Consider the following 26,489-nt stretch of genomic DNA (forward strand, 5'->3'; position numbering starts at 1 on the left):
ACAAGTAGAAGCCTTCCAGCTGAGAGTATCTTGGTAAAATCACCAAGGGATCCATTCTTTGCTGTGTTTTTTTTGACATTGGGTTTTGTCAGTTTAAAGCAGAATTTATCAAACTCTAGGGAACTTCCTCTAAGCTAAGCCCATAGGAGACTGCTTTAGGAACAAACAAAAATGATCAAACTCAAAAGCAGGTATACTGCCAGAAAATTGACTTCACATATCATTTAGGCCGCTTTTTGGGCAAGCCCACCAAAGAGATCACATTCCAAAAATTTAGAACAGAAGGAATAGTTCCACTAAGCTAGCATAGCCTAATGAATGCCCCTTTAATTTATATCCATGGGTCTCATTTGCTGAGCACTCCCCATGTGCCAGGGACTATACTTTGTGTTTTAGTTTATAAGCATTATTTCCTTTAATTCTTTTTTGTTTGTTTGTTTTGGGCTTATAAACAACAGATATTTATTTCTGGCAATTCTGGAGGCTAGAAAGTCCAAGATCAAGGCACCAGTAGATTTGGTGTCTGGTGAGATCCCAACTCCAGATTCATAGACGGTCATCTTCTCGATGTGTCCTCACATCGCAGAGGGGCTCTCAGCCCTTAATTCTTAAAACAATCATGTTCTTAATGTGGATTCTTAATGGTATTCATATCCCATTTTACAGATAGGAAATTTTTGGTTTAGATAAGTTAACTTATCTTGCCCAAGATCATAGCCCACTCTCTTAATTTCTATTTTGTGTCTTCTATCAAAGTGATCCACATTGGTCAAAAGAACAATACCTTTACCCCTGCATAACAAAAGAAAAATACTGACAAAAAACTTGCCCATTTTCTAGACTCCATACTGATTGCCATTATTTGGTTCATGTATTTTCTATTCAGACAGTCATTACAATCAATAAATTTTGGATTTAGTTAGATTCTTACTTACTAAGAATATACCTGGTTTCATACATAGGATTAATGATTTTAAATGGTCACCATTTGTTATGGTACTTAATATTTTTTTCCCCAGGGCAATTTTATCTTCTTCTTATCCCCCAGTTCTAAAAGCATTTTACTGTAGCCCAAATATGTACCAACTATCCTCATTCTAATATCTAAATTTTTATAGGATATTTTGAATAGCCCTATTGATTTACTGTTTCCCATTTTGCTTCTCCTTATGATTGAATTATTTAAATTTTTTTTGAATTTCATCTCTCTTTAGCCATTTTTTAATTTTAGGATAGATGTCCAATAATTCAAGTCATTTGGTATACACTTATTGAGACCCTACTATATAGGTCAAGCATTGCTAAATGCTAAGGACATAACAGTATGTAAAACAGTGCCTGCTCTCAGTGAGTTTATAGTAGAAAAGAGAGAGCAGTGAACAGGAAAAGCTGATCCTTTCCCTGAACTTGCTAATAGTAATCTGATTTTCTAAATTCATTTCGTTTGCCCATATTTTTCTTCACCACTGCATACTCTAAGAATGACATGATAACTTTCTCCCATGATTCTTCCTATTTCCCCTTATCGGGATTTATTTGGTCTTGGTTTTTGAGTGTTTTTGGTGCGCAGAATTATTTCCACATCAGCAATTTTCTTCTTAAATTGTCTAGGTTTAAAATGTCAACAAATAAATTTACAACTTTATTATATACATTGCTTTTAGGAGACTAAGCATGCTGCGGGTAAGGATTTTAGTCAGATTAGCAAGAATATGATTATGATAGTAATCCAACAAAAGTTGGACTGAGCACATAATTATAATAGTAGCAAATAAAAATTGGGTAAACATAGTTTATTCTTTGATAATTCAGAAAATATTTTAGCATGTTGCCATGACAAAGTCAGAATCAAGGCAAAAGTTTATAACATAAATAGTTGTATGAATGAGAGTGTATCTGGAAAATGTTGAGAAGTGGTGCCAGTATGGATCAAAATCTGGAAGCCCTTTAAGTAGCCCTGTGAAAATCATATTACCAATTAATTGAAAAGTACGCTGAATTATAGAATTGAAGTATGGAATATATATATACCCTTTACTATTGCAATGAAGTGAATCATTAGACTTAGACATAGATCTTTTGGAGTGAGTAGGATCTATTATCTCAAATATATGTAACTAGGAAAGTTCTTCAAAAATGTTAATATGTGACCAGGCTGCTACAACATATTACGTTAATATTTTAAACATTGAGTTACACATAATTATTTTTTAAATTCTTAATTCAGATTTGAATTTGAGATAACAAGTTTCTTCCCAGTCTTCCTTCCTCCCTCCTTTACCTCAGCTAACATATATCTTAGCTCCTGCCATGGCTATTAAGATCCCATGTGAATAGAAACATATGATAATAATACACGGGTGACAAAAATAGTCTTAGGTCCACAGTTCCCAAAATAAGCACCACGGAGCCCTGAGATGTCGCAGTGCACTCTCAGGGCTACTGCAGGGCATTTTATATTTTTTAGGGAAACACAACATCTATCAGACACTGCAGAAACTCTTAGCGTGAGTTAGTTCTAAGTTTCAACATTTGATAGGACTGCATTCTTGCATTCTTTTTGATGCCATCTTAGCTTTGTGAAACTAGTTTATAGGGGTTGCTCTGGTAATAAAAAAAAAAAAGTGCTGCATGAAAATTCATGTGGAACAGGCATTGTAGGTGGTGGTGTCAGATATGATTCCAAGGTTTAAGTTGTGCAGTGACCAACAGGTGTGCAGTACATTCCTTTAGTTAAGTAATTGTGGTTAGTTAAGAATGAAATAAAATATTATTTTTCTTTCAATTTTTGAGTATTATATTCTCAAACAGCTACTGAGTTGTTAAGGCTCAAGTATTCAGTTATTTAGACCTAACTACGTAATAAACAGAACTGTTAGGTGTCTCTCTTGGGCTAGGGGCACCATGAAAAAATTCCTGAGACCCTAAAGGTGGCATAAATACAAAAAGTTTGGGAACTTCTATTTTAAGTGGTGAACGTTTTAGAAAATCAGTTAGCCTTATCATACTTCTACAAATGCAGCCAGCTTTCATTATTTTTTATAGGAACACATTGTACCTTCAAAGGTTCATAATTTACACAAATTATCCTGATTTACTCCCTTCCGATATTCCTATGTCCCTTATGAATTTGTACATTTTCAAAGTTCCCAGTTGTTTGTTTCTGACCTCATAGGGGGATGGGTGTTGTGTGGTTAGCGGCTGTGCACGTGTGCACACACTGCGCAGAGGCAGGCGTGGAAAGTTCAGTGGCAGCATTAGTATATAAGGGTTAAGTCAAATGCGTTTAAGCTGCTGACTGTCTACCTAGCTTTATAGTACGGAGTAGGTTTGCTGTAGTGTTCAAAAGCTACTTTGACTTATTTTGAGCATAGTTTCACCTTTTTTTGTTATTGACTTATAAAATACCCACTTGGAGCCATATTATACAAATAGGTGCTTTCATATTGGGTTATCCTTAGTAAATAAATATATCTTCTCTATAACAGATTTTTCAAATATTGCTAATATCTACAGCTAAAATATATTTTGTAATGTATCTCAGAAAGATAAACCATAAATTGAATAATATCAAATCAATACATTAGTTATTATTGGACTTTTAAAAGTCATGAGTTAAAAGAGACTGTTATGATTTGCTTAACTGCTAGGAGGATATCACTAGCCACTCCTCGACAGCTTTATAAATCTTCCAACATGACTCAGCGTTGGCAAAGAAGGGAAATTTCAAACTTCGAATATTTGATGTTTCTTAACACTATAGCAGGTAAGACATCTTATTCTTTAATCTCATAATATGTTTATGTTCATCAGAAATCTTTGGTAATGTGACTTGATGGAATGCATTGTTCGCCTTAGAATTCAAATACAGCATTAGAATAAATATTGAAGCACTCACATTAAATTGCTATCAGAAACTATACAAGCTAGTACCAAGGTTTAGATGCATTTATTGTTGAAGAGGCTTTTTCTTGCTCTCCTTCTGCCATTTCCTTTGCTGACAGCTTTGTCTGACGGTTTATTAGAGTCAACAAACCATTGCCAGAGAGTGTCTGGAAATAATAATGGGAAAATGTAATTTCACTACTTTGTCATTCTCAGCAGTAGCAGCTAGACAGGAGAATAACAACAGGATTCCGCCTAGTACAGATGTCACCTGGATTATGGCATGATTGGGTTACAGCATTTTTTTTTTTCTTAAAATCTTCAAATGAAAATATAAAATCAGATTACATTTCTAAATGATGAGTAACTGCCATCAACCTCGGCGGTACCATGCTTGTAAATTAAGAGAAGGTAGTGGCTTTGTTTTTCTGCTAAATCAGTGGTTGTCAGTGGCTGAACCTGTCTATGAGATTTAAGTACCTCTTTCTTTTTTACTAAATTAATCTCCAAAGCCCTTATTCATGTTGAATTACAAAGAGTTTACTTCTGTAAATCAGGCTCTACAAAAACTTTTTACAATCGGATGAATTTAAAACTACATAAATGCATATGCTTACCTATGATCATTGTTCTTTTATGAATGAATGCTCAGAACTATGAATTGAGAGCCCTATTCTCTGAATCATTGCTTAAAAGGATAACTGTAATATTCCTCTTTTTAATCTATCATATATGTGTGAACATGGATGCTATGGCATATATTAAATATGGATGATATAGATGTGTATTACATAGACAAGAGAACTTGATGTGTCAACAAAAAGGGATACAAAAGTTGTTTGAAGTGGTTTTGCATTTTAATCATTTAATACATATTGTAATGTTAATTCCTTTGCTAATAGGACGCTAGAGCTACAACCAAAGAACTGTTTTATTACATATATTAATTTTATTATATATTTTATACACACATCTCCATTATATACATATATCTTCATGACATACTTCATATATATTCACATATCAGTGTATACAATGTATATATCTTAAAGAAACCTATTTACTTCCTCAAAGATAAAGGAAATGTGTTATACTATTTAATTAACACATTTACATATAGAGATAGAATGAACTTAAACATCTGAAATATAAAGAACCTTTTCATTAGCATATTTAGGTGAACAGCACGATGTAGCATAAGCTTCATTACCAAAGTGAAGGGGATAGAATCTCAGATCTGCCAACTCTGTGTCCTAGAGCATAGGTGGAATTTCAAGTTTTAACTCTATCTTGGACTTTAAATCTTTCAGTAGCCATGTTTGATATCTGTTTCCATCTGCCTTTTTTTTTTAATTAATTAATTTATTTATTTATTTATTTTATTTTGGCTGTGTTGGGTCTTTGTTGCTGCGCGGGCTTTCTCTAGTTGCGGCGAGCAGGGGCTACTCTTCATTGCGGTGTGCAGGCTTCTCATTGCGGTGCCTTCTCTTTGTTGTGGAACACGGGCTCTACACACGCGGGCTTCAGTAATTGTGGCACACGGGCTCAGTAGTTGTGGCTCACAGGCTCTAGAGCACAGGCTCAGTAGTTGTGGTACACAGGCTTAGTTGCTCTGCAGCATGTGGGATCTTCCTGGACCAGGGCTCAAACCCATGTCCCTTGCATTGGCAGGCGGATTCTTAACCACTGCGCCACCAGGGAAGTCTCTCCATCTGTTTTAACAACTGATATGTTTGGTCTTATATCATCTTGTATTATACTATTGCTTTCAATATTTTCTTCCCTTTCACATTATTTTGTTTTTCTTTGGCCATATAAATAAATTTTGCCTACTTTTTTAGTGATTTAGAACATAGGCTTTTTGCTATTCATTCTCCTAGAGAATTAATATTGATATGTTTAATTTTTTAAAAAATCCTCTAAAATATATTTCTCTTCCTTTTGAACTCAAAAATGAATCAACATTTTAAACCACTCCTATGCAAAATAAGAACTTTAACTCAATTTACTTCTCATTCATTGCTTATCTTTGTCAATACAATTTACTACCAGAATCCATATTATTATGAAACACTTATTTTTTGGAGTCCATATTCTTTTGCATATTAGGAAGGATTTCAACTCTATTAAAATTTTCTTCTCTTTAATACAGTATATTGTTTTCAGCTACATGGATCTTTACCTGATTTTTCAGGATAATATTCTCTTTTCATTCTTCTGCAGTATTCTTCCATATTCCCTCTGTTAGGTTTCTCTATTATCTATCTTGAAGGATCTATCAAGACTCATTGTCTACCATATGTCATAGATAAGCACATGATTTTTTTTTCCTTGACTGTGCTACCCCTTTGGAGCTTTCGGAGTTAACACTGGAAGACAGGGTGATGTACCTCATTTGTAGTTCAGTTTCCAGTGGAGCTGGTATTCTTACTAAAAGGTTCTGCTACTCTAAGATGGGATTCTCTCTGTCTATCCTCTGGATGGAGTGTTATCTAGTTCACTGTGTTAAAGGATTCTTCTAGTCTCCATCTCTTCTCGCTGCCTTTTACTCATGTCAGCCACATTTCCCACAATGTGGTATACTTCCCCCTATAACCACCACCCACTTCATGCCTGCTGCTTTCTGGGAGTTTGTTTCTCTATCTCTAGAAAGATTGCAGTCTGATAGAGATAACATCATGATCCCTTCTAAAAGCTGCCCCTCAGCAGTATAGACATGGCTTTTTTTCTGTTTGAGACAGTTTTTGGATTTCTGAGCCAGAACATGCAGATTGTAAGGGGAATTTGACTGTCTTCCTATCTTCTTTTGAGTACTTGGGGTCTGTTTTATTTGGTGACATAAAAAATGTATAGACCACTGGGTTTTTTCTTTTAAGAATTTATTGGGCATTTTCTTTACAATGATTATAACTAAACATTAAAGTCTGTCTGTTGTAGACAATGCGATAAAAAGAAGTATAAGGTAGGAACTAGGAACTCAGAGCGCGTATAACTAGATGGGTGAATGAAATATACATGAGAGCATTTTAAGGCAGCTGATGGTAAGTGCTGAATAAGTGCTATAAATAGTGAATGCTGCAAGAGCTAAGCAGAGTACAGAAATTTTATGAATGTGTTTGGGGAGAAGAAAAAGAGCAGAGCTTTACAAACTTCTCCCAGTTGAATATGTGTTATGTGTTCAGTGGACGGGAGTATCATATCTTGGCTGCAGCAGAGAATAATAGGAGATTCTACTGGAGCTATAGGTAAGAGCCAGACTGTAAGGAGCCTGAATCCAGGAGTCAGTATAGTTCTGTAGTAGAAGGCACTGCAGTATGGAATTTCAGGACAATTAAACTGCTAGTTATATATGGCATGAATCAGAAATAAAATACCTTAAAGTTAGGGAGAGCTGTTAGGAGAGCCTTACAGGATTCTAGATATGAAATCAACTTGTTCATCATTTTAATAAATAGTTACTGAACACTTTACTATGTGCCACACACTCTATTTCACACTGACACTTAAGAGGAAAGCAAAGTATGGTTTTTGCCTTTGAAGGGGTCATAGTATAGTCAGGAAAACAGACATGTACACCAGCAATTCCAGCAAAAAGCCGTCATTATTATAATGAGAAAATATACAAAGCTATTTGAAGTCTTAGGTCCAGAAGGCATTACATTTACAGGAAAAGCTTCTTATAGTCTTTTCATAGGCTTCTCACAGGCAACATTTAAGTTGAAAATTGAAATGTGAGTAAAAATTCACTAGAAAGTAAGCAGAAGCCACTCCAAGGGAAAAAAAAAAATGTGGAGTCAAAAATTGGATTAGAGTAGTGACAACAGGTATGGCAAAGAAAAAAAGTAAGTAAATGATCGAATGCACGATGTCATTATATAAAAAGTAGAAATCACTGTAATATGCTCTAGTTTAGTGGTTGACAAAGTGTGGTCCCCTGACTGGCAGTATTAGTATTGCCTGTGGACTTGAAGGTGCAAATTCTCAGACCCCTCAAACCTGCTGAATCAGAATCTCTGAGTGGGGCCCAGCTCTCTGCGTTTTAGTGAGCCTTCTATGTGGTTCTCATGCACAGTTTGAGTATCATTGCTCTAGCCATTTAAGATCTAATTATCAGAACAAGATTTGCATAAGAAAACATCTAGAACATATAAGAAAGCATGTGATTAAGTGTCATTAACTGTAGTGAAAGTTTAGAGAAGTGAAAGGTTAGTATGAGATAGTCTAATCAAGGGAGGCCTCATAGAAAAGATGGGCTTTAAATGAACTCTAAGAATTTTGTCATACGTAGATGATTATCCAGACAAAATGAACCTTCATACAGAAGTAGAATGACAAATTGGAAAAAGTTATGAATATAAATACCCTGAGGTACTCTCCCTGAATATATATATCCCTGCTAATTCTTCCTTTGCCATCATCCTGAAGTTCTAAGTAGGGGTGCCAGTTTATACTGAGCACCAGCATTAAAGATATGGGTGATGGTATTATAGAGAAGCTTCACCAAAGCCACAATTGAGTACTTATTTAGGAAGCAGTTAGAATTGTCTATTTTCCTGATTTGTGGAGAATATTATATATCCATTTATCTCCTCTTAATGGAACACTTTTCAGAGTTCTCTAAAGAAAGGACTCTGAAGGTTCCTAGAATAAAGGGAACTATAAAGATGTTAAATTGTACCAATACCACTTTTACTAACATGGGTACCACTAAATGATCATGTTGTTTCATAGCACAGTTTTAGGGATACAGTTATTGTTCAATAAATACTTATAAGTCAATTGATTGAAATTTTAGATTTATCATTTCTTGAGAGAATGTTAGTGTTCTTATTGACAAATTATATTTAATTTCCTGGGTAATCCAAAGGCAATAAATGGTTGGCTTATATCTTATCATAGTCTTCTTTAAACATTTCTTTAATTATTCTTAATATCAAGATTCAGGAAAAAAATTTTTATTATTTGTTTAGTTTTATCATTTCTTTTTGATACAGTTCTTTAATATTAATATCAACATTCAGGAAAAAATGGCAAATAATGGTTAATGTTTACTGAGCAGTTTACAGTGTTGCAAATATGGTTCTAAGGGTTTTATGTGTATTTACTCATTTAATCCTAACAATAACCCCAGAGTTCTTATCCCCATTTCACCAATGAGGAAATGAGGTGCAGAGAAGTAAATAACTCGCCCAAGTCACAGAGCTAATAAGTGAAGAAGTCAGGATTCTAATGTAGGTAGTTTGGTTGTAGAGCTTCACTCACTTACTATACCATACTGCCTCAGGATATCATGGCACCATTCAATTTCACCTCCAATCATTGGCCTTAATCTGTAACTACTTTTAAGACTGAAACAATTAATGATTTTTAGACAATTATTTTAATTTATATTTCATCAAAAGAACTTTTGAAGTTTATTTACCATCCTGACTTTTGTCCACAGGCATATTCTAGTACTAGATCTGGGCCTGGAATTATCATCTCTAATGTAGACCCTAGTACTGTGTTCAGCTAGGTCTCAGATCCAGAGAAAGAGTCTGAGACAGAGATTTGCTTGCAGGAAGTTTATTGGAGAGTGTCCTTGGGATCAACATCTGTGAGGGGAGTGAAGAAAGTAGAAGCGAGCAGAAGGAGAAGTTGAACCCCAGAGTAATTGCAGCAAAGGCCTCAGCAGATCCCACAGGGAACCAGGAGCTAGGCTAACCCTTCAGAGGTGTCTTGCCCTGAGGCAAGGCGGCCAGGCCTTCATTACCTCCACTTTGCAGTCATTGGATGCAGATTCCTGGAAAGGAGACACGACCTTGCGTGAAAGAGCTTTCTTCTGATCATGGCAACTCCTGGAGAATCCTGGAGAAGGCCACCAGCCACGACATGGGTGACACAACCACCATCCCCCCATCCAGGATAGAGTGGTTCTCAGAATCACCTGGAGGGCTTGCTGAAACCAACAGGTTCTGATTTAGTAGGTTTAGGGTGGGCCTCAAGAATTTGCATTTCTAACAAGTACCTAGGTGATGCTGATGCCACTGGTCCAAGGTTTGCACTTTGAGAACCACCTCCTCACACGTATATTCTTAAAAGATTTACCTTAACGATAATTGTCTTAATCTCCTGTAGCATTCACATCTTCTATAGCGCTGTCTATGCCACCCATGTTGGCACTTAGGATAAGGCATCCTTGGATTTTATGTCTGTATCTCTTCTTTCCAGTAAGATTATGAGGTCAAAGTTTTGCTCTATAAATGCTCACCAAATTGAACTGACTTAATATTTATGCTCTGTGTTTGCATGATTTTATGATCTATTATGTGAATTCACTAGAATTGCTGGATGAGGGATTCTTTAAATTTCCTGGATTAAAGAGAAGAGTTATAGAATAGAATCTGATTGAGAAGATGAAGCAATCCTTTCTGGCTTCTGGCTTCTGGTTTTTAAAAATATAGGTCAATGTGACTTAATAAATTCACATTTTCAATAAAAATATTCTAGTAACTCTCTTACCCTCTCAGATTTACCTTTTTTCTCCAAAATATTCTTTTAACATGAAATGTGAAATACATTTTATGACCCATTTCTTGTTCTCCATTTCTTGAGGTCTCTCATACTTGGCCAATTTGTCTTTTCTCCTTTTTAAATGCTTTTAAAAATAAGACTCTCTATAAAGCATACAGCAGCAGTGTCCTAGTATTAATACAATACAGTATGTAGATTTTTAGACCCTCCTGTGACATACATAAATGCATATAAATAAACACATTTTCCTGTATGTGTGTAAGTTTTGTAAAGATACTTCACATAGTAAAAGAAGCTTGTCAAATATTCAGAAAACATACTGTTTTGAAATGACACCTAAAGGCCCATAAATGTTTTCATGGCCTTTCTTTTGTTATATTTATATATTTAATAAATACTCATTATAGAAAATTGGAAATATAGAAAAGTGTAATTTAAAAATTTATTTAATTTTGTTTACTAAAAACGTGATTTGTATTTATTTGGGTTCTGGGTGAGTGGAGTGTTGTTATGTAGAAATGTGAAATTCTATTTCAGAGTGTAATGCTTAGAATCCCTACAAAAATAATCTCAATAGATAATGGGAATATTTTTAAAATTTGTTTGTTTATTTTTGGCTGCGTTGGGTCTTGGCTGCTGTGCGCGGGCTTTCTCTGGTTGTGGCGGGCGGGGGCTGCTCTTCGTTGCGGTGCGCGGGCGTTTCATTGTGGTGGCTTCTCTTGTTGTGGAGCGGGGGCTCTGGGCGCGTGGGCTTCAGTAGTTGTGGCACACAGGCTTGGCTGCTCCGCGGCGTGTGGGATCTTCCCAGACCAGGGCTTGAAGGCCTGTCCCCTGCATTGGCAGGCGGATTCTTAACCGCTGCGCCACCTGGGAAGTCCCGTGGAATATTCTGTTGAATATTCTCATAGTTGGTTCACTTGAAATTACCCTGAACCTACAGTAAAATATAAAAAATTTCAAACTAAATACGAGTATGGCTTGGATTCAGTTAAGAAGATAAGAAAGCATATGGGTGAAATATTTGTCATTTTTAATACATATGAGAAAGATGTAGAAGAATGAAGAGTAGGGAACCACTTTACCTTCAATAATAAATATTATTACCTTCTATTAAAAAAAAATTTAATTACTTGAAGACTAGCCATAAATATCATAATTAACATTTTGGTGATTTTTCTGTTTTTTTCTTTTTCTCTGTGTGGTAATCTTTGGGAATCTGCTACACATACAGGTTCACATTCTTCTTTTTCCATCTCATTAAATAGTATTTGAAATTATGATCTTAAAAACTGCATGGAAAAAAAAAAAAAACTGCATGAAAGTCTAGCTTAGTACTGTGGTATAACTTATTTAACTATTTTGAAGCAATTGTTTTGTTTTCTTAATTTTTGAAGAACATTAAGTTTTGGAAGATTTTTAGTGATGCATAGAGTTTAACTAAAAATGTGGGTTCAACTTCTAATTCCCAGAGTTGACCTAATTTCCGTTTATTGTGTTCCAAAAGATACAGCCTATGCCTTATTTTATGCCTTATTAGATAATACTATGAACATGATGTTAAAATCTGGCATTCTTACATTAAAAAAAAAAAAATAGCACATTGACTGCTAACATAGCTTCGTGTAAATGATCCCGTTAGATTTGGGAGGTTTTTTAAAAGGTTTTTGAGTTGTTTTTCATATGATCGGCTAATGAATTCAGCACAGCTTCCTCAACCCCAACCTTTTTCTCCTGTTTAGCATTTTCTACTTTTTTACTCTGTGATGTACAAGCCCTCCCTGGTTAATTATGTATATATTTAGCTACTGCATGTGTTGGGCTTATTATTGTCATCTAATTAAATGTAACTTGAACTGCTTGCTTCTAGAAAAATCATTAAAAATTCTTTCCTAATGACCTAGAGATGACAAAATGTCTGTAAAGTGTGAAGAAGCAGACAAGCACAGGAACATCGCTCTTAAAGAGTGCTAATCCAGATGCTGCAATCATCTAATTAAACAATATTTTGCTGTCATTAACATTTTCACCAAGGAATTGCAGTTATAATTTCTTTGTCAGCTGTCTCTAGATCACTTTACCTTCAAAACTAAAGTGCCATATAAAAACATTAAATTGGATGGTTTAATTAAAAGTTTTTTTTTTTTAAATGAAGAAACATATCTAGTGTTTCTGAAATCTCATTTACTGTGCTTCACTTTTATTGTTTGAGTAGATTAGTGTCATAGGCTTGTGATAGTTAATATTAATCTTCCAAGGTAAGTCCTTAGAAGCATAGTTAGTAAAAAAAATTCTGCACTTATTACTGCTAGAAAAGGAAATAACAGCACAAGGTTATTTACTAAATTTCAATTATCCTAAAAAAATTAATAAATAAATACCTAGATGTGCCAGAACTTAACAGATATTATTTTGGAAATATTTCACGTTTTTGGTTAATTCAGTACACAGCAGGGTTTTTTTTTTTTTTCATTTCACAAAGGTGTTCGGTAAAATAATTAAAGTAATAATGCTAATTCATGGCTAAAACTTATAAATGCAAAATCCCAGGGTACCAACTTCATCCATGTGAGTTTTAAATACATTGTGAATTTTTAATTCAAATCAAAAATAATACATTAACTGTCCATGTTGCAAAGCTTTTATGTGGAAAGTTTTATATAAAAAGGTTTTAATGTAACTGTCAGAACATCTGTTTATATAGTTTATTGTATTTGTTAGATTTAAAACGTGCTATAAAGCTTTAGTAATTTAAAACTTACTAAATTTTTCTAAGCATTTATTTTTAAAGAATCTTCCAAAGATTATTAAAAGTGAATTAACAAAAAATGCAGGATAGATTAATTACCATGAGCTGTGACTGTAGACAGCAATCAATTTGTGTGTGTTTGTGTGTGTGTGTGTGTGTGTGTGTATGTTAAAGATACCTTCTTTTCTTTGTATTTTTTCCAAAAATAGCATTATATCTTTTCTTTAATTAGAAAATCTTTCCTAGTGAAAGGCTAGTGTCTTCAAGTATAGTCTCTATTTTTATGCTGTTTGTACTTATATGATACATTTAAGTACTGAGTTAATGTAAATTGGCTTTTTATTTATTTTAGTTTGACAGTTTTTCCTTAAGTTATGAAACGTCATCAGAAAATTTAAAAACAGTTATTATGTCTAATTTTCAGCTATTGATTTACATAAGTAATAGAAAATATGTTACATAAATAACATCAAATTATTCTCTTAAAATACACATATATTGGAAGACCTCTTTTTCATTAAAATCTATAGATTTTTAAGTAGAATGGTAACCCAGAAAATGGCAGAGCACTAAATATGCCACGGGCCTACTTACAATCCCTGAAATAGCTCTGCCCAGCCAGTCTAGACTCTCTGTATATATACATGCATAGAAAAAACACTGAGAGTAATCAAGTGTCCTAGGTTAACATAAACATGAGCTCTCAGCAATAAATTTAAAATTTTAGAATTTTACACTGTGCATTTTACAGTGATACTGCTTTAGCAGTCTATTTTCATATACGAAAGACTGTAGTTAAAAGGTTCCAAATTCTTGTTTATTCTCATCACTATTTTTCATCACAGTAGACTTATAAAGCAGGTGCATTCATCGGCCACAGATATTTCCTTCTGGTGGTTTAACGTGCACATTCACAGGCCGCTCTCTCATGTGTACTTCTGTGCCTTTGCATAGGCCTCTTCCTCCAACAAGACTATCCTGCAATTTTCCTTTTTTATTTAGCTTATGATTTGTTCATCTTTTAAAATTTGGCTCATTTTATCGCATTTTTATCACATATGTATTCGTTCTTTCAACAAATATCTATCGGACAAACAAAATATGCCAATATACAGAGGCTTTTTTTTTTTTTTTTTAAACTCAGACCCTACATTCTGGAGTTTATGGACTAGTGGAGAGGCAGACAAGTATTAGCTATAACACATCTGCAACAGTGCTGTGGCAGAGAACAAAGAGGAAGCCCTAACCTTACTCTCACCTTGCTCCAGGAAATGCAGAGTGGAAGCAACATTCTGCTTTCTATCAATTGCCTACATTTATAATATACACCCACATTAGTTTACATATTTAAAACAATAAGTAATTGTGTTGTAAAATGCAGAGATTCATATAAGAAACAGATAAAATAGTCACCGAATAAAATGTTTACTGAGTGAATTAATTAATTTGATTTCATGCTTATAATAGTTAGCAGATTTAGTTCTTCCTCAGATTATGGGGGGTTTTTTGTTTGTTTTTTTTTTTTATTTCACAGTCACAGTTACCAGTTGCTACAAGAGGTAGGTATCATTTAATTTCAGTTCTTGATGACGAATAAGATAATGTATGCATATCTGTGCTACTGTTACGCTAACGTGGTGTGCAACAAGGAGCACAAGATGAAATCATATCACTAATATCAGGGAAATTGCTATTTTGTATGGATTTGAATGGAAATTTAGAAAGTCCTGTGATCAGTTCATAATGCATTTTTACAAAAAACAGTCTTGTCCAACGGAAGTTTTCTTTGGACCCTGTTTCTTTAATACTGCTCCTCTTAATTTCACCTGATCATATGTTATTCAGTGTCAGTTTATCAGGGTAAGCCAGCCCTGTGCTCTCCCTAAGCTTTGCCACGGTCCCATGGGCTTCAGTGTCCTACCTAAAATGCTTAAGTCATTCTGTCAAAAACTAACGAAAACCAACAAACAAAATTCAGCCTGACCTTCAGCAGCTCTCCACTAAAGTGAAACAACATAATACGAAAAGAAAATTCATGAACTTAAGGGAGTGAAAAAAGTGTGCATAACATCTGCCTCGGTGCTTTTTCGTACTGGCTTCAGAGTACTTCTGTTAACTTGCAAATTCTCTACATTCATTCTTAATAGAAGCACAATGTAGTATGCTGTATACTGGCAATAGAATTCTGGATATATACTCGTTATAGTAGAACACCGTCACATAATCTGCAAGTGTGCAGACCAGCAGGTGACCTCCTCCATGATCACTTTCAGGGACCCCAGCTTATGAGGCTCTGCTTCCAGGGTGGCAATAGCATCTTCATCATAGTCAGTAGAAGAGAGATGGAGCATGGAGCACCCATGCAACAAGTTGCAGAGGACCAAGCCTGAAAGTAGCAGATACCATCTCTGCTCACATTCTGTAGATTAGAACCAAGTCTCACAGCCATGGCTACTAATAAGGGAGCCTGAGAAATGTGGTCTAGCCCAGGAAGAAGAGAAATTGATTATGACGAACAGCTAGCAATCACTACCACAAGTTACATTATAAAAAAGTAATTCTAGTTACTCACTTCCTAATTATTATTGAGTGAGTTCACTTGAAACGCATTGTTGTAAGTGCTTTTGATTGAATGAAGACATAGTTCAATAAACAAAAGAGTTACTTTTCTTCTGCAATGCAATAGTTGCCTCATCTATTAGAAGCACAGGAACACTTTCATAAGCAATTAGTGTATACAGATTTTCATTTATCTTTTTCTTTACTAGGACGGACATATAATGATCTGAACCAATACCCCGTGTTTCCGTGGGTATTAACAAACTATGACTCAGAAGAATTGGATTTGACTCTTCCAGGAAACTTCAGGGATCTATCAAAGGTAACTTTTAAATATATAGAAGTCAATTTTCTTCGTCAGGCTATATTCTAAAAGCATTTCTACCAGAGTATATATGTTCAATTAATGTTTGTAAGAAAGTAAACCTGGATGTCTTCTCTTTTTGTAGTCAGCATCTAAATTTCATCAATGCTTAGCATAGGAATTAAGCTACAAGAAGATAAACCAGTACTAGTATGGCAAAATGAAATGGATATTTGAGAAGGAACATATGTAAGGAGAGGTTGTTCTGATATCCTAGGTTTTAAAGGTCAAGGCGAGAAACTTGAAATTAGTACAAAATTTGGCCAGTAATTTCTGTGGTATATTTCTTAGGTGATAAGACACTGTTATCTTGACAATAATACATACACACATACTGTAGGGGAGCTTGATACTGAAAAGAAAGTAGGGCACAATAATTTATCAAGGGTCTGTTAAGATAAAAGAGTGAAGATTTGGCCCAAAAATGGCAAGAAAAAAATACACAATGGGTGATAAGGATAAGAAGCAAATTTTTGGTTAGTTCGCCTCATTTATTGAGAAGAAACTTAAGTGGGATACTAAACTCTTTGAAATTCAGTGAAGAACTAGATACTAAGGCCCAAAAGCTTTTCTCTAGCCTCAGCTAATATCAGAGCCAAGCCCTAAAGTTTATATCAATACTTTAGCCATATTAAGCCTCAGGCCATTCACTCTGAATTTCATTCCCTTTTCTATTCTACTTAGTTGTCTGGTTTAGCATACCACAGCAGCATGAAAGGCATACAGGCATATGCGTATACATTTGGTTTTGGTTGGGGGAGAGTTGAGGAGCTCGTGAACAAGGGTAGCGTAAGTCCTGCAAGGCAGGGAAGCATGAAATGCAAGCAATTTAAAATTAATCCCACAAATGGTTTTTAACTCAGCACACCTTCTCTTGCCTTTTTTCTTGCCTTTGAAAACTAGACCCACCTAAGTTGAAGTTCTCTATGCCACTGCTTACTAGCTGTGTGACCAGAAGCCACTCTCTTTTAGCCTCAATGTCCCCATTTGTAATACAAGAATAATACTGTCCTACCTCATACAGTTGTGAAGATCAAATGACATGTGCATTTAAAGAATGTAACATAGTACTTGGAACACAGAAGCACTTCATGAATATGAGCTATTATTACACGTGGAATATTTCTTAGCCTGTTTTTGAAGCCTGTATACTAATTTTTGCATATTCTTCTCTGTCATTCACTCTCTATTTCTTATATTTTATGTGACTGCCTTATCAAACTTGCTAGCTCATTGCTAATTTTAGCTATGCTATTATAATTACTCAAGGGACCTAAGGAATCAATTAGCCAACATCTTACTGAGAGTCACACAGCTGGTTAAAAAAAAAAAAAATGATAGCAATTGAATTTCAATATGGTTGCAAATATAGTAATTGTTCCAGTGAACAATTATTTGAACTGAACAAAAATCTCTAACCATTTACTAGGTGCAAATAAGTATTCAGGCTTAGGTAGATATAAGCACTGTAATTCATAAGGCTTGCCCTCTGGAAGAAAAATTAAATAAGACTAAAATTATTCTTATTTTATATAAGAATATAATTATTAAAATTATAACATTAAAAATTAAATAAGATAAAATCATTTTCTGCAAAAATTAAATAAGAATGTACTATATTTATAGAGAACTACATGAAAGGCAATAAATAGCGGTTAGGAATAAGAACTCTGGAGCTAGACTGCCTGGGTTTAGATCCTAATTCTGCCACTTACTTGGTTTGGGACCTTAGACAACTATTTCATTTCTCTTTGCCTTAGTTTCCTCACCTGTATAATGGGGACAATAATAGTAGGGTTGTTGTGAGGATTTGATGAGTTAATAAGTATAAAAAACTTAGAAGAGTACCTAGCATATCAACATTAGCTATGAATATAAATATAATGCAGTAAATCATCAATATATGCCATATACTTTGAATTGCATTTCGAATTTTAAATAATGATGATAAATATATGCTGCTATATCTGTAATGGAATTAGAATGGTATGCATTTTTTACATGAATTGCTAAGGTTGAGGTGTAATCTTTGAGTGTAAAAAAAAACAAACTAACTTATCAATATGAAGGTGAAAACTGTTAAACTAGTTCTTTAACAAAATCTTATCTACATGTGTTTTATTTAACATTAATTCAATAGGCACTATGTATCAGACACTATTATATATATATATATATACACACACAATAACATGTATAGTGTAGATTCTCAGGTAGCATGATACGTAGTCTTAAAACCTCATAAGCTAACTACCACTGTAGCTATCTTAGATTATTTGTAGAACAGGGAAGAAGGTCCTTTTTCTTTGAAATCAACTGGGATATCGTGGTGAAAGGAAGCTTACAGACCAAAGTTCCCTTCTTTCTTCCATTTATGTGTTCATTCTTTCAGTCATTCATTCAGTCAACAAATATTTATCACACACTTGCTGTTGTATGTCAAGCACTGTACTAGGTGGAAGAGTGTACAGGAGTTAATAAAACAAACATATTTGAGCCGTCTTGGAAAAAGTCCAGTCCAGAGCTGAGATGAAAACTCAGATAGTTACCAGAAATCTGGGAGGCCTACATTATGACAGCAGATATAGTGGGGACTGTAGCAGATTGGAAAATGCAAGCTCAAGTACACTAAGACATTTGGACTCAAATATTCTTGAAACACTAACCCAACCAAAGAAAATATGGCCTTCATTATGATTAATATAGATTATATAAGGCATATGGTAAAATATTTGCTAGTAATTATAGATTTTTAGTTTATTCATGTAGAAAAATGAGGTAAATTAAATGAGGAAGTCACTGTTTCTAAAGTAACTGGAATATGTAAACATTCTTCAGGTTTTTAAAGCTGATCTATTTAATCTGTATGCCTTTTGGCAGAACTTTTCCCTTTCTGACCCACATGTGCTCTCCTAATTTTATTTAGTGTTAGATAAATAAAAGAGGTAAACAGACAGCCTAAATAAATTAGGCAATGTGAATACTAACTGTGCTTTTGCAAACATAGAGTCCTTCATGTTGTGAACATTTGAACCCATGGTTCTCTAAAGATAGATAGCTTTTCTTCCAATTCTGCTATGTTCCATGCTTTAGCAATTTGTTCTTTATTTTCTGTCAGAATAACATGATAAGAAAATGGTAGCAAATTAAAGCCTCTTGATGTGTTAATAAATTACTCTTGCATTGTTCCCATGCTTCATTGAATTTCTTAATAGGAACTTCTTACAAATGGGCTAGAAACCCGAGACTGTCCTGATAAAAATCATTAATAAACAAGTTTTTAATGTATGAAAATATATCATATTATATGCCTAATGGGAATAATGACATTTGAAATATAATAACTGGAAAGAAAAACTGCTAATAATGCAATATTATTATAGAGAAGAGATGACCATTGAGAAGCACATGAAATTCTTGTAGTTATAACCAGCACTACAAATGAAATTTTTAATGGAGAGTTTGGTAATCTTCAGAAACTCAAGGAAGATTTGGAATATTTTAATGATATTATTAACCAGAAACATTCTAAAAGATCTCCAATAACAAAAGAAGTTTTTCCCAAACAGAGATTAGGACCCAAGTAATAATTCCTATCAGTGAGTAATTCTAGAATTTGTCTTAGTAAACAACATTTGGAGCCCCAAATAATTTTTATATTCTTTACTGCATAAAAGTTAAGAAATGTACAATCCTAAACAAATTGAAAATTGCTTCTCTTTCTTTATACCTCTGCATTAAATTGGCTTTATGAATTCTAGTTATATCAGGACTTTTGAATGAATATTTCAGACAACCCAGCTTGAGCAATTGGCTTGAACAATAAATCAATATCATTGGTTCTCACAGCTAAAAAATTCAGAGAAAGGTTTAGTTTTCAGTCAGATTTATTTCCGGTGATGCAGATAATGCCACCAAGCAGAGTTCTTTCCATTGTTCTTCTCTGCCTTCCCATCTGTGGACTTCATACTCAGCCTCTTCTGGATGGCCTCCAGTAGCTCCAAGCAATCCCCTTTTAGGAGCAAAATGGCCGCAACAGTTCCAGACCTCACATCATACTATCCAAAGAAAGAGAGAGCATCTTAACCAAGTAGCTCACATGGAAGACAAAAGAAACTTTCCTTTGCCAGAAATCCCGGAAAATGTCTCCTCATGCACTAGGCTAAGAGTTGACCGGAGGAAATTTGGATTCCTGTTTCCGAAAGAAAGGGGGCTTAGTTGGTGAGCAACAAACAACTCACTATTATAAAGTGTCAAATATACTGTATCTGAAAGTTTCTTCTTTATAGTTTCTATAATCTAGACAATAGCAAATAAATTACAGGTTTGTGTACACATAGCTACTATGTAAAAGGAACTTTGCAAGGTGCTAAGAGGACTTTAAAGTAGAGTCCTGACCCTCAAGGAATGTTCATTGGTTATAATCGGAAAAAAACCAATAGGCAGTAGGTTGCTTATTACATATATATAATTATAATATATGACATTCAATGGAGTCAGAGATAAATTTACCATAATAAATTAAGCTAATCAGGCTTAAACTTCAAAGCCCCTCAAGTTTCAGGGGCTTCTTTTTATCCCTTGCCCCTAATTTTGTTCATAGTTTTATGCTCATTTTCTTAAAGAACCCCTCTCCTACGAATTGCTTGTCTCATAAAACCCAGGTCCACCCTCAGTGCAAAGGAAGGAGCTGTCTCTTGAGGAACCCTGGATGCTTCACTGAAGCAAATGAGAGGGGTACATAAGGGTTTTAAACATCTAGCTACTCCTGGATCTATTTCTTCCCATGTCTGATCTAGGTCCGTAATTCAACTGTTACATGCATTTCTTACGTACTTCCCCAAAACGTTCTGACAATACTGACAAAGCAATGGCTTTCTATTTCATTTTAAGCAACATCTAATACTTAACAAAAGCATGTTGGATAAATTAGTAGCAATATTTTTATAGTATTATGCAGATAAGAACCAAAAATGAGAAACAAAGTAAATAAAGATAATGTCTCTGCCCCAGACCTACTTTCCCCAGGACTTTGATGCCATGGCCAGGATGGCGATATGAGCTGGAGATGGCTTTCTTGCTCTTCACAAAGTCCCTGCTACAGTCAGGGCTACAGCAAGCACTCTGCTCTCAGTTACAGAGGAAGGTGAATCCTGGAGGTTTCTGTTCTCTGTATTGGATGCTGGGAAAGGTTAATCCTAGAATTATCAGACCTTTTCAGTTTTCCTTTATGTGTATCAGTATTAAAATTGAGAGGGAAAAAAAGGAGAGGTAGTAAACAGAACATGAAAAGAATGTCAGCTCTGTTCAAATGTAGCTCTCTCACCTGCTGTACAGACTTAGGCATGTTTCCTAAGCTTTCTGAACTTCTGTTTCCTCTTCTTTAAATTGAACACAATAGTATTTACAAAATAGAGTGGTTGTGCCTAATGTAGGTAAGGCATCTAGTGTAATGTCCAACACACAGTGGCATTCAGTGACTGGGGGCTACGAAACAAAGTTCCGTAATTGTCAGTTGACAGTTCACCATCTTTGGTGTGATTGAAAAAAATCTAGTGAAAAAGATCAATTTAATTTTGTTTTAATAAAATTAAAAGCAACAACTTTTAATAAAATATAAAATATTTTTCATGCAATAAATAATTGCTTTTTCATCTCTTTAAATTACCAAGTTACCAAAATCTTAAACATCAAATTACTGAAGTTAAATTAAACATTTATTGAAACTGGAGATGAAATATTTATTTAGATGAATATTTATTTAGATGAAATTTATTTAGATGAAATATTTATTTAGATGAAATATTTTATTATATTTATAACATTCTTACTCCTTCCTTCGCCCATTTAACTGAACAGTTGAAGAGCACAGGAGAAATGAAATTTCCTTATCAGTAAAATTTATTAGACCCCTCATTTGATTAGACATCACAAGTTCAAGTTTTATTCATTACATGTACAGGTTAGAGGTCATATGTATTGTTTGACATGCTGGACAGCTAATGAAACAATCTGTCATTGACTTATCTTTTCAGTACTCAACCACCAGTGGGTGTAGAGATTTTTCCCCCAATTTATGCAGGTTTTCCTCATGGAGATGTGATTTTGTGGTGAAATCTATCTTAAAACATGATATATGCTACTGCTTCAGTTATTTACATACGCTCATATGAACTTTACTCTGAAATTACAGTGGTTACGTGACTTTGACATGAAGCACAGCCCCTTGCTCATTAAAGTGTAAATGGAATTTTCCTATTTCCCAGTCATGCCCTCTGATAAGTGAAATAGTTTCATCACAAAGCCAAGTCTTACTAATATTGACATGAGCGTAGGACATCACACACACACACCCATTCACTGAGTGGAAAAAATATGTTTTGTTAACACAGGAGTTGTTTGACTGACAGATGATGATAAGCATAACCATTTTCCCAAATTATTATGCCACTTTAAAAAAGGAAGTGATAATGCCTTGAGGCTTGGAAATGTGATAATGCAAATGGATGCACTGAAGTGTGAATACTCTCAACTGTCCACCCTTGATACTGCCAAACGCCTACATACCACGTAGAAAAGGGTTTACCTCAACTCGGCAATGTGATGCAAGTTTCTACAGTCATTTTACCTTTCTTTCTCATCATAAATTAACAATATCTAAAATGAAATTAGTTTTATTTGCTTTAGTATATAATTTACCTAACGCTTTAGTTTTAACAACAAAACGTGAAGAACGGGCAAAACTACTAAGTGTATTGGTAGCTGACTCTGATGATATAAAACTTATTAGAAGACAAAAATGTGAATGTGTAAATTTAATTATATACCATCTGCCAAAAAACCTACTTCCAAATATGAAATTTTTTCTAACTATATGTTGAAGGTCACCTTAACATAGAACCCAACTTGAAAATCGTTTTTGTTAGGCTGGCTTCTATTGCAATGCTGAAGGATAAGTGCTATTTTAAGACAAGGTATGAATTGGCAAAATCTGGATACTGTTTTAAACTCATGGAATAATCCAAGCTGAGGGCATAATTTACAAGGGGGGATATGCAAAAGGGCACCAATTTCAAAATTGGATTTATTTAAATTAATAATTTTATTCATTCACTTATTCTTTCATTACACAAGCATTTATTGCACAGCTACTCTGTGCCAGTCACTGGAGACAAAAAGACAGTAAGAACTGGCCCATACCCTGAAGAGTTTACAGTCATTTTTAGTTTACTATAGAAAGGAAAAGGGAGCCTGCCCTGTACGCTTTTGTTTTACCTGCCACGTGTCACATCTAAAATATAGCATCATTGCGGCAAAATTAGACCAAAGTCAGTTTCCTTTAACCTTGCTTCCCAGATGAAGCAGAATATTCAGCAGTGATGATCCTGAAACTAATTTATAGGCTTATCATTATCCTACTACTTAACACTTAGAAAGCTTTTAGAACTGACAAATGAAGATTTAAGATACTTTATTTTATTTATACCTCCATTGTTTTTTTGTAAATATACTTTATTTTATTTATACCTCCATTGCTTTTATGTAAAAATGGTTACTTTTCACTAAGATATTTAAAACTGATTTTCTTAGGAATTTTTCTGGGATAATGATAACAATAATAGCCAACATTTGACATGTATTATTACATGCGAGGCATCGTGTTAAACATTGTACATAGATTTTCTCATTTTATCCCCACAACCCTATGATGAATTGCACTAGTTACATTCTATTTGACAGTTCTATTTCCTTTCATTTCTTACCTATTATTTCTCTACAATCGTTAGGTAGAATATACTTCTTTTTTAAAAAAACCTAGTGATTAAGTTATCTCCTAGATGCCCTCCACCTTTCCTAAACACCCTACACTAAGGACAGTCATGTCAGATATGAGCAGAGGCAACAGAAATGCATGGAGTGAGCCACTCTACCTCTCCAGAGGTTTTGGTTCTATGTGGAACTGACATACCTACTAACGTGCCCATAAATTTTGCTAATCAAAATGCAACTTTGGCTGAAAGTTTATCTTTCTTCATAGTATAATTAATTGTGTTTATTCATCCTATGAAAAAGTATTAAAAGAAATACACTCAATTATAGCCAACAAAATATAATTCCTACACTTCCTTTTATTAATACTTCATTACTTCAGGCTCCATTTCTTAAGAATGTATGTGGAAACTGTGTTGTGATTAGCTGAAGTTCACCTGATGATGAAAGGCCATGTTAAGCAAATTAATAGTGTGCATAAAATTGCAAAGGGGAGATTTAATCTATTTAAGAGAACAAAATTTTCACACATTTTACAAACATAAATTTCCAAATTAAAAGGATTCTTATCAATAAGAACAACCTAAAACATAAGTACCATATGTTTTAAAATTTGAATTTGAAAGATTTTTCTTTGTTTTTACATTCAATTTTTATCTTATTTTGACTTTTTATTATAAAATTTTTCAAAAGAAAAGTACCAACAATAATTAATACCCACTTACCCAGTGCCTAGATATAACAATTATTAACATTTTAGCTTTTTTTTGTTGTTTTACTGAAGTGCTTTAAGGTGAATTAAAGATATCATACTTTATCCCTAAATCCTTTAGTATGAAAAATACGTTTTCCTACATTACCAGAATACCATCATCACAGCTCACAAAACTTATGGTAATTCCCTAATATTATGTAACACTGTGCCCATAATCAGGTTTTCCCAGTTGCCTACCATATGTCTTTAAAAAATTGGTTTGTTCAAGCCAGGATTCAGTCAAGGACCACACAGTACATTTTTTTTGAAATAAGCAATTTATTTTTTCTTGTCCTTTTTTAAATTGAAGTATAGTTGATATACAATATTATATTAGTTGCAGATGTACAAATCGTGATTCAAAATTTTTATAGATTAATTCCATTTAAAGTTATTATAAAATACTGCTATATTCTCTGTGCTGTACAATATATCCTTGTAGTTTATTTATTTTATACCTCTTGATCCCCTACTCCTATTTTGTTCCTCCCCCCTTCCCTCTCCTTACTGGTAACCACTAATTTGGTCTTTATATCTATAAGTCTGCTTCTGTTGTGTTATATTCATTTGTTTTATTTTTTAGATTCCACGTATAAGTGATATTATACAGTATTTGCCTTTTTCTGTCTGACTTATTTCACTAAGCATAATACCCTCCAGGTTCATCCATGTTGTTGCAAATGATGAAATTTTCATTCTTTTTATGGCTGAGTAGTATTTTATTGCGTGTGTGTGTGTGTGTGTGTATATATATATATATGTGTGATATATGTGTATATATGTGTATGTATATATGTGTGTATATATACATATATATGTGATATATATATATATGTGTGTGTATATATATGTGATATATATGTGTATGTATATGTGTGTATATATATATGCGATATATATGTATATATGTGTATGTATATATGTGAGTATATATATATACATATATATATATGTATATATATATATCTCACATCCTGTTTATCCATTCATCTCTTGATGGACCACTTATGTTGCTTTCATATCTTGGCTATTATAAATAGTGCTCCTATGAACATTGGGGTACATGTATCTTTTTGAATTAGTGTTTTTGTTTTCTTCAAATTCTACCCAGAAGTAGAATTGCTAGATCATATGTTAGTTCTATTTTTAGTTTTTTGAGGAACCTCCATACTGTTCTCCATAGTGGCTGCACCAATTTACATTCCCACCAACAGTGCACAAGGGTTCCCTTTTCTCCACATCCTCACCAACAATTACTATGTGTGTGGTCTTTTTGATGATAGCCATTCTGATAGCTGTGGGTAGTATCTCACTGTGGTTTTTTTCTTTTTTTAAATTAATTAATTATTTATTTATATATTTTTGGCTACTTTGGGTCTTTGTTGCTGCCCGCAGGCTTTCTCTAGCTGCGGTAGGCGGGGGCTTAGTTGCAGTGTGCGGGCTTCTCATTGCGGTGGCTTCTCTTGTTGCGGAGCATGGGCTCTAGGTGCGCGGGCTTCAGTAGTTGTGGCACGTGGGCTTCAGTAGTTGTGGCACACGGGCTCCAGTAGTTGCAGCTCGCAGGCTCAGTAGTTGTGGTCCACGGGCTTATGTGCTCCGCGGTATGTGGGATCTTCCCAGACCAGGGCTCGAACCCATGTCCCCTACATTGGCAGGTGGATTCTTAACCACTGCACCACCGGGGAAGTCCCTCATTTTGGTTTTGATTCATATTTCTCTGATGATTAACGACGTTGAGCGTCTTTTCATGTGCCTGTTGGCCATCTGTGTTTTTTGGAAAAAATCTCTATTCAGGTCTTTTGCCTGTTTTTTAATTGGGTTATTTGTTTTAATATTGAATTGTATGAGCTTTTTGTATACATTGGGTATTAACCCCTCGGTCATATCATTTGCAAATA

The 26,489-nt window shown here is 34.3% G+C and overlaps 1 protein-coding gene across 8 annotated transcripts in view; it reads left to right on the top strand.

Moving 5' to 3' along the window:
* The window catches only part of NBEA (neurobeachin), a 602,800-nt gene that overhangs the window by 484,198 nt on the left and 92,113 nt on the right, over positions 1-26,489 (top strand). For all 8 annotated transcript variants that reach the window (XM_036831611.1, XM_036831614.1, XM_036831612.1 and 5 more), the window contains 2 exons: positions 3,651-3,766; positions 15,913-16,025. In XM_036831611.1, the coding sequence (XP_036687506.1) occupies positions 3,651-3,766; positions 15,913-16,025 (229 nt within the window). The remainder of the gene's footprint in view (positions 1-3,650; positions 3,767-15,912; positions 16,026-26,489) is intronic.

The sequence above is a fragment of the Balaenoptera musculus genome, chromosome 18 (genome assembly GCF_009873245.2).
Source record: "Balaenoptera musculus isolate JJ_BM4_2016_0621 chromosome 18, mBalMus1.pri.v3, whole genome shotgun sequence".
In the NCBI taxonomy this organism is placed as follows: domain Eukaryota; kingdom Metazoa; phylum Chordata; class Mammalia; order Artiodactyla; family Balaenopteridae; genus Balaenoptera; species Balaenoptera musculus.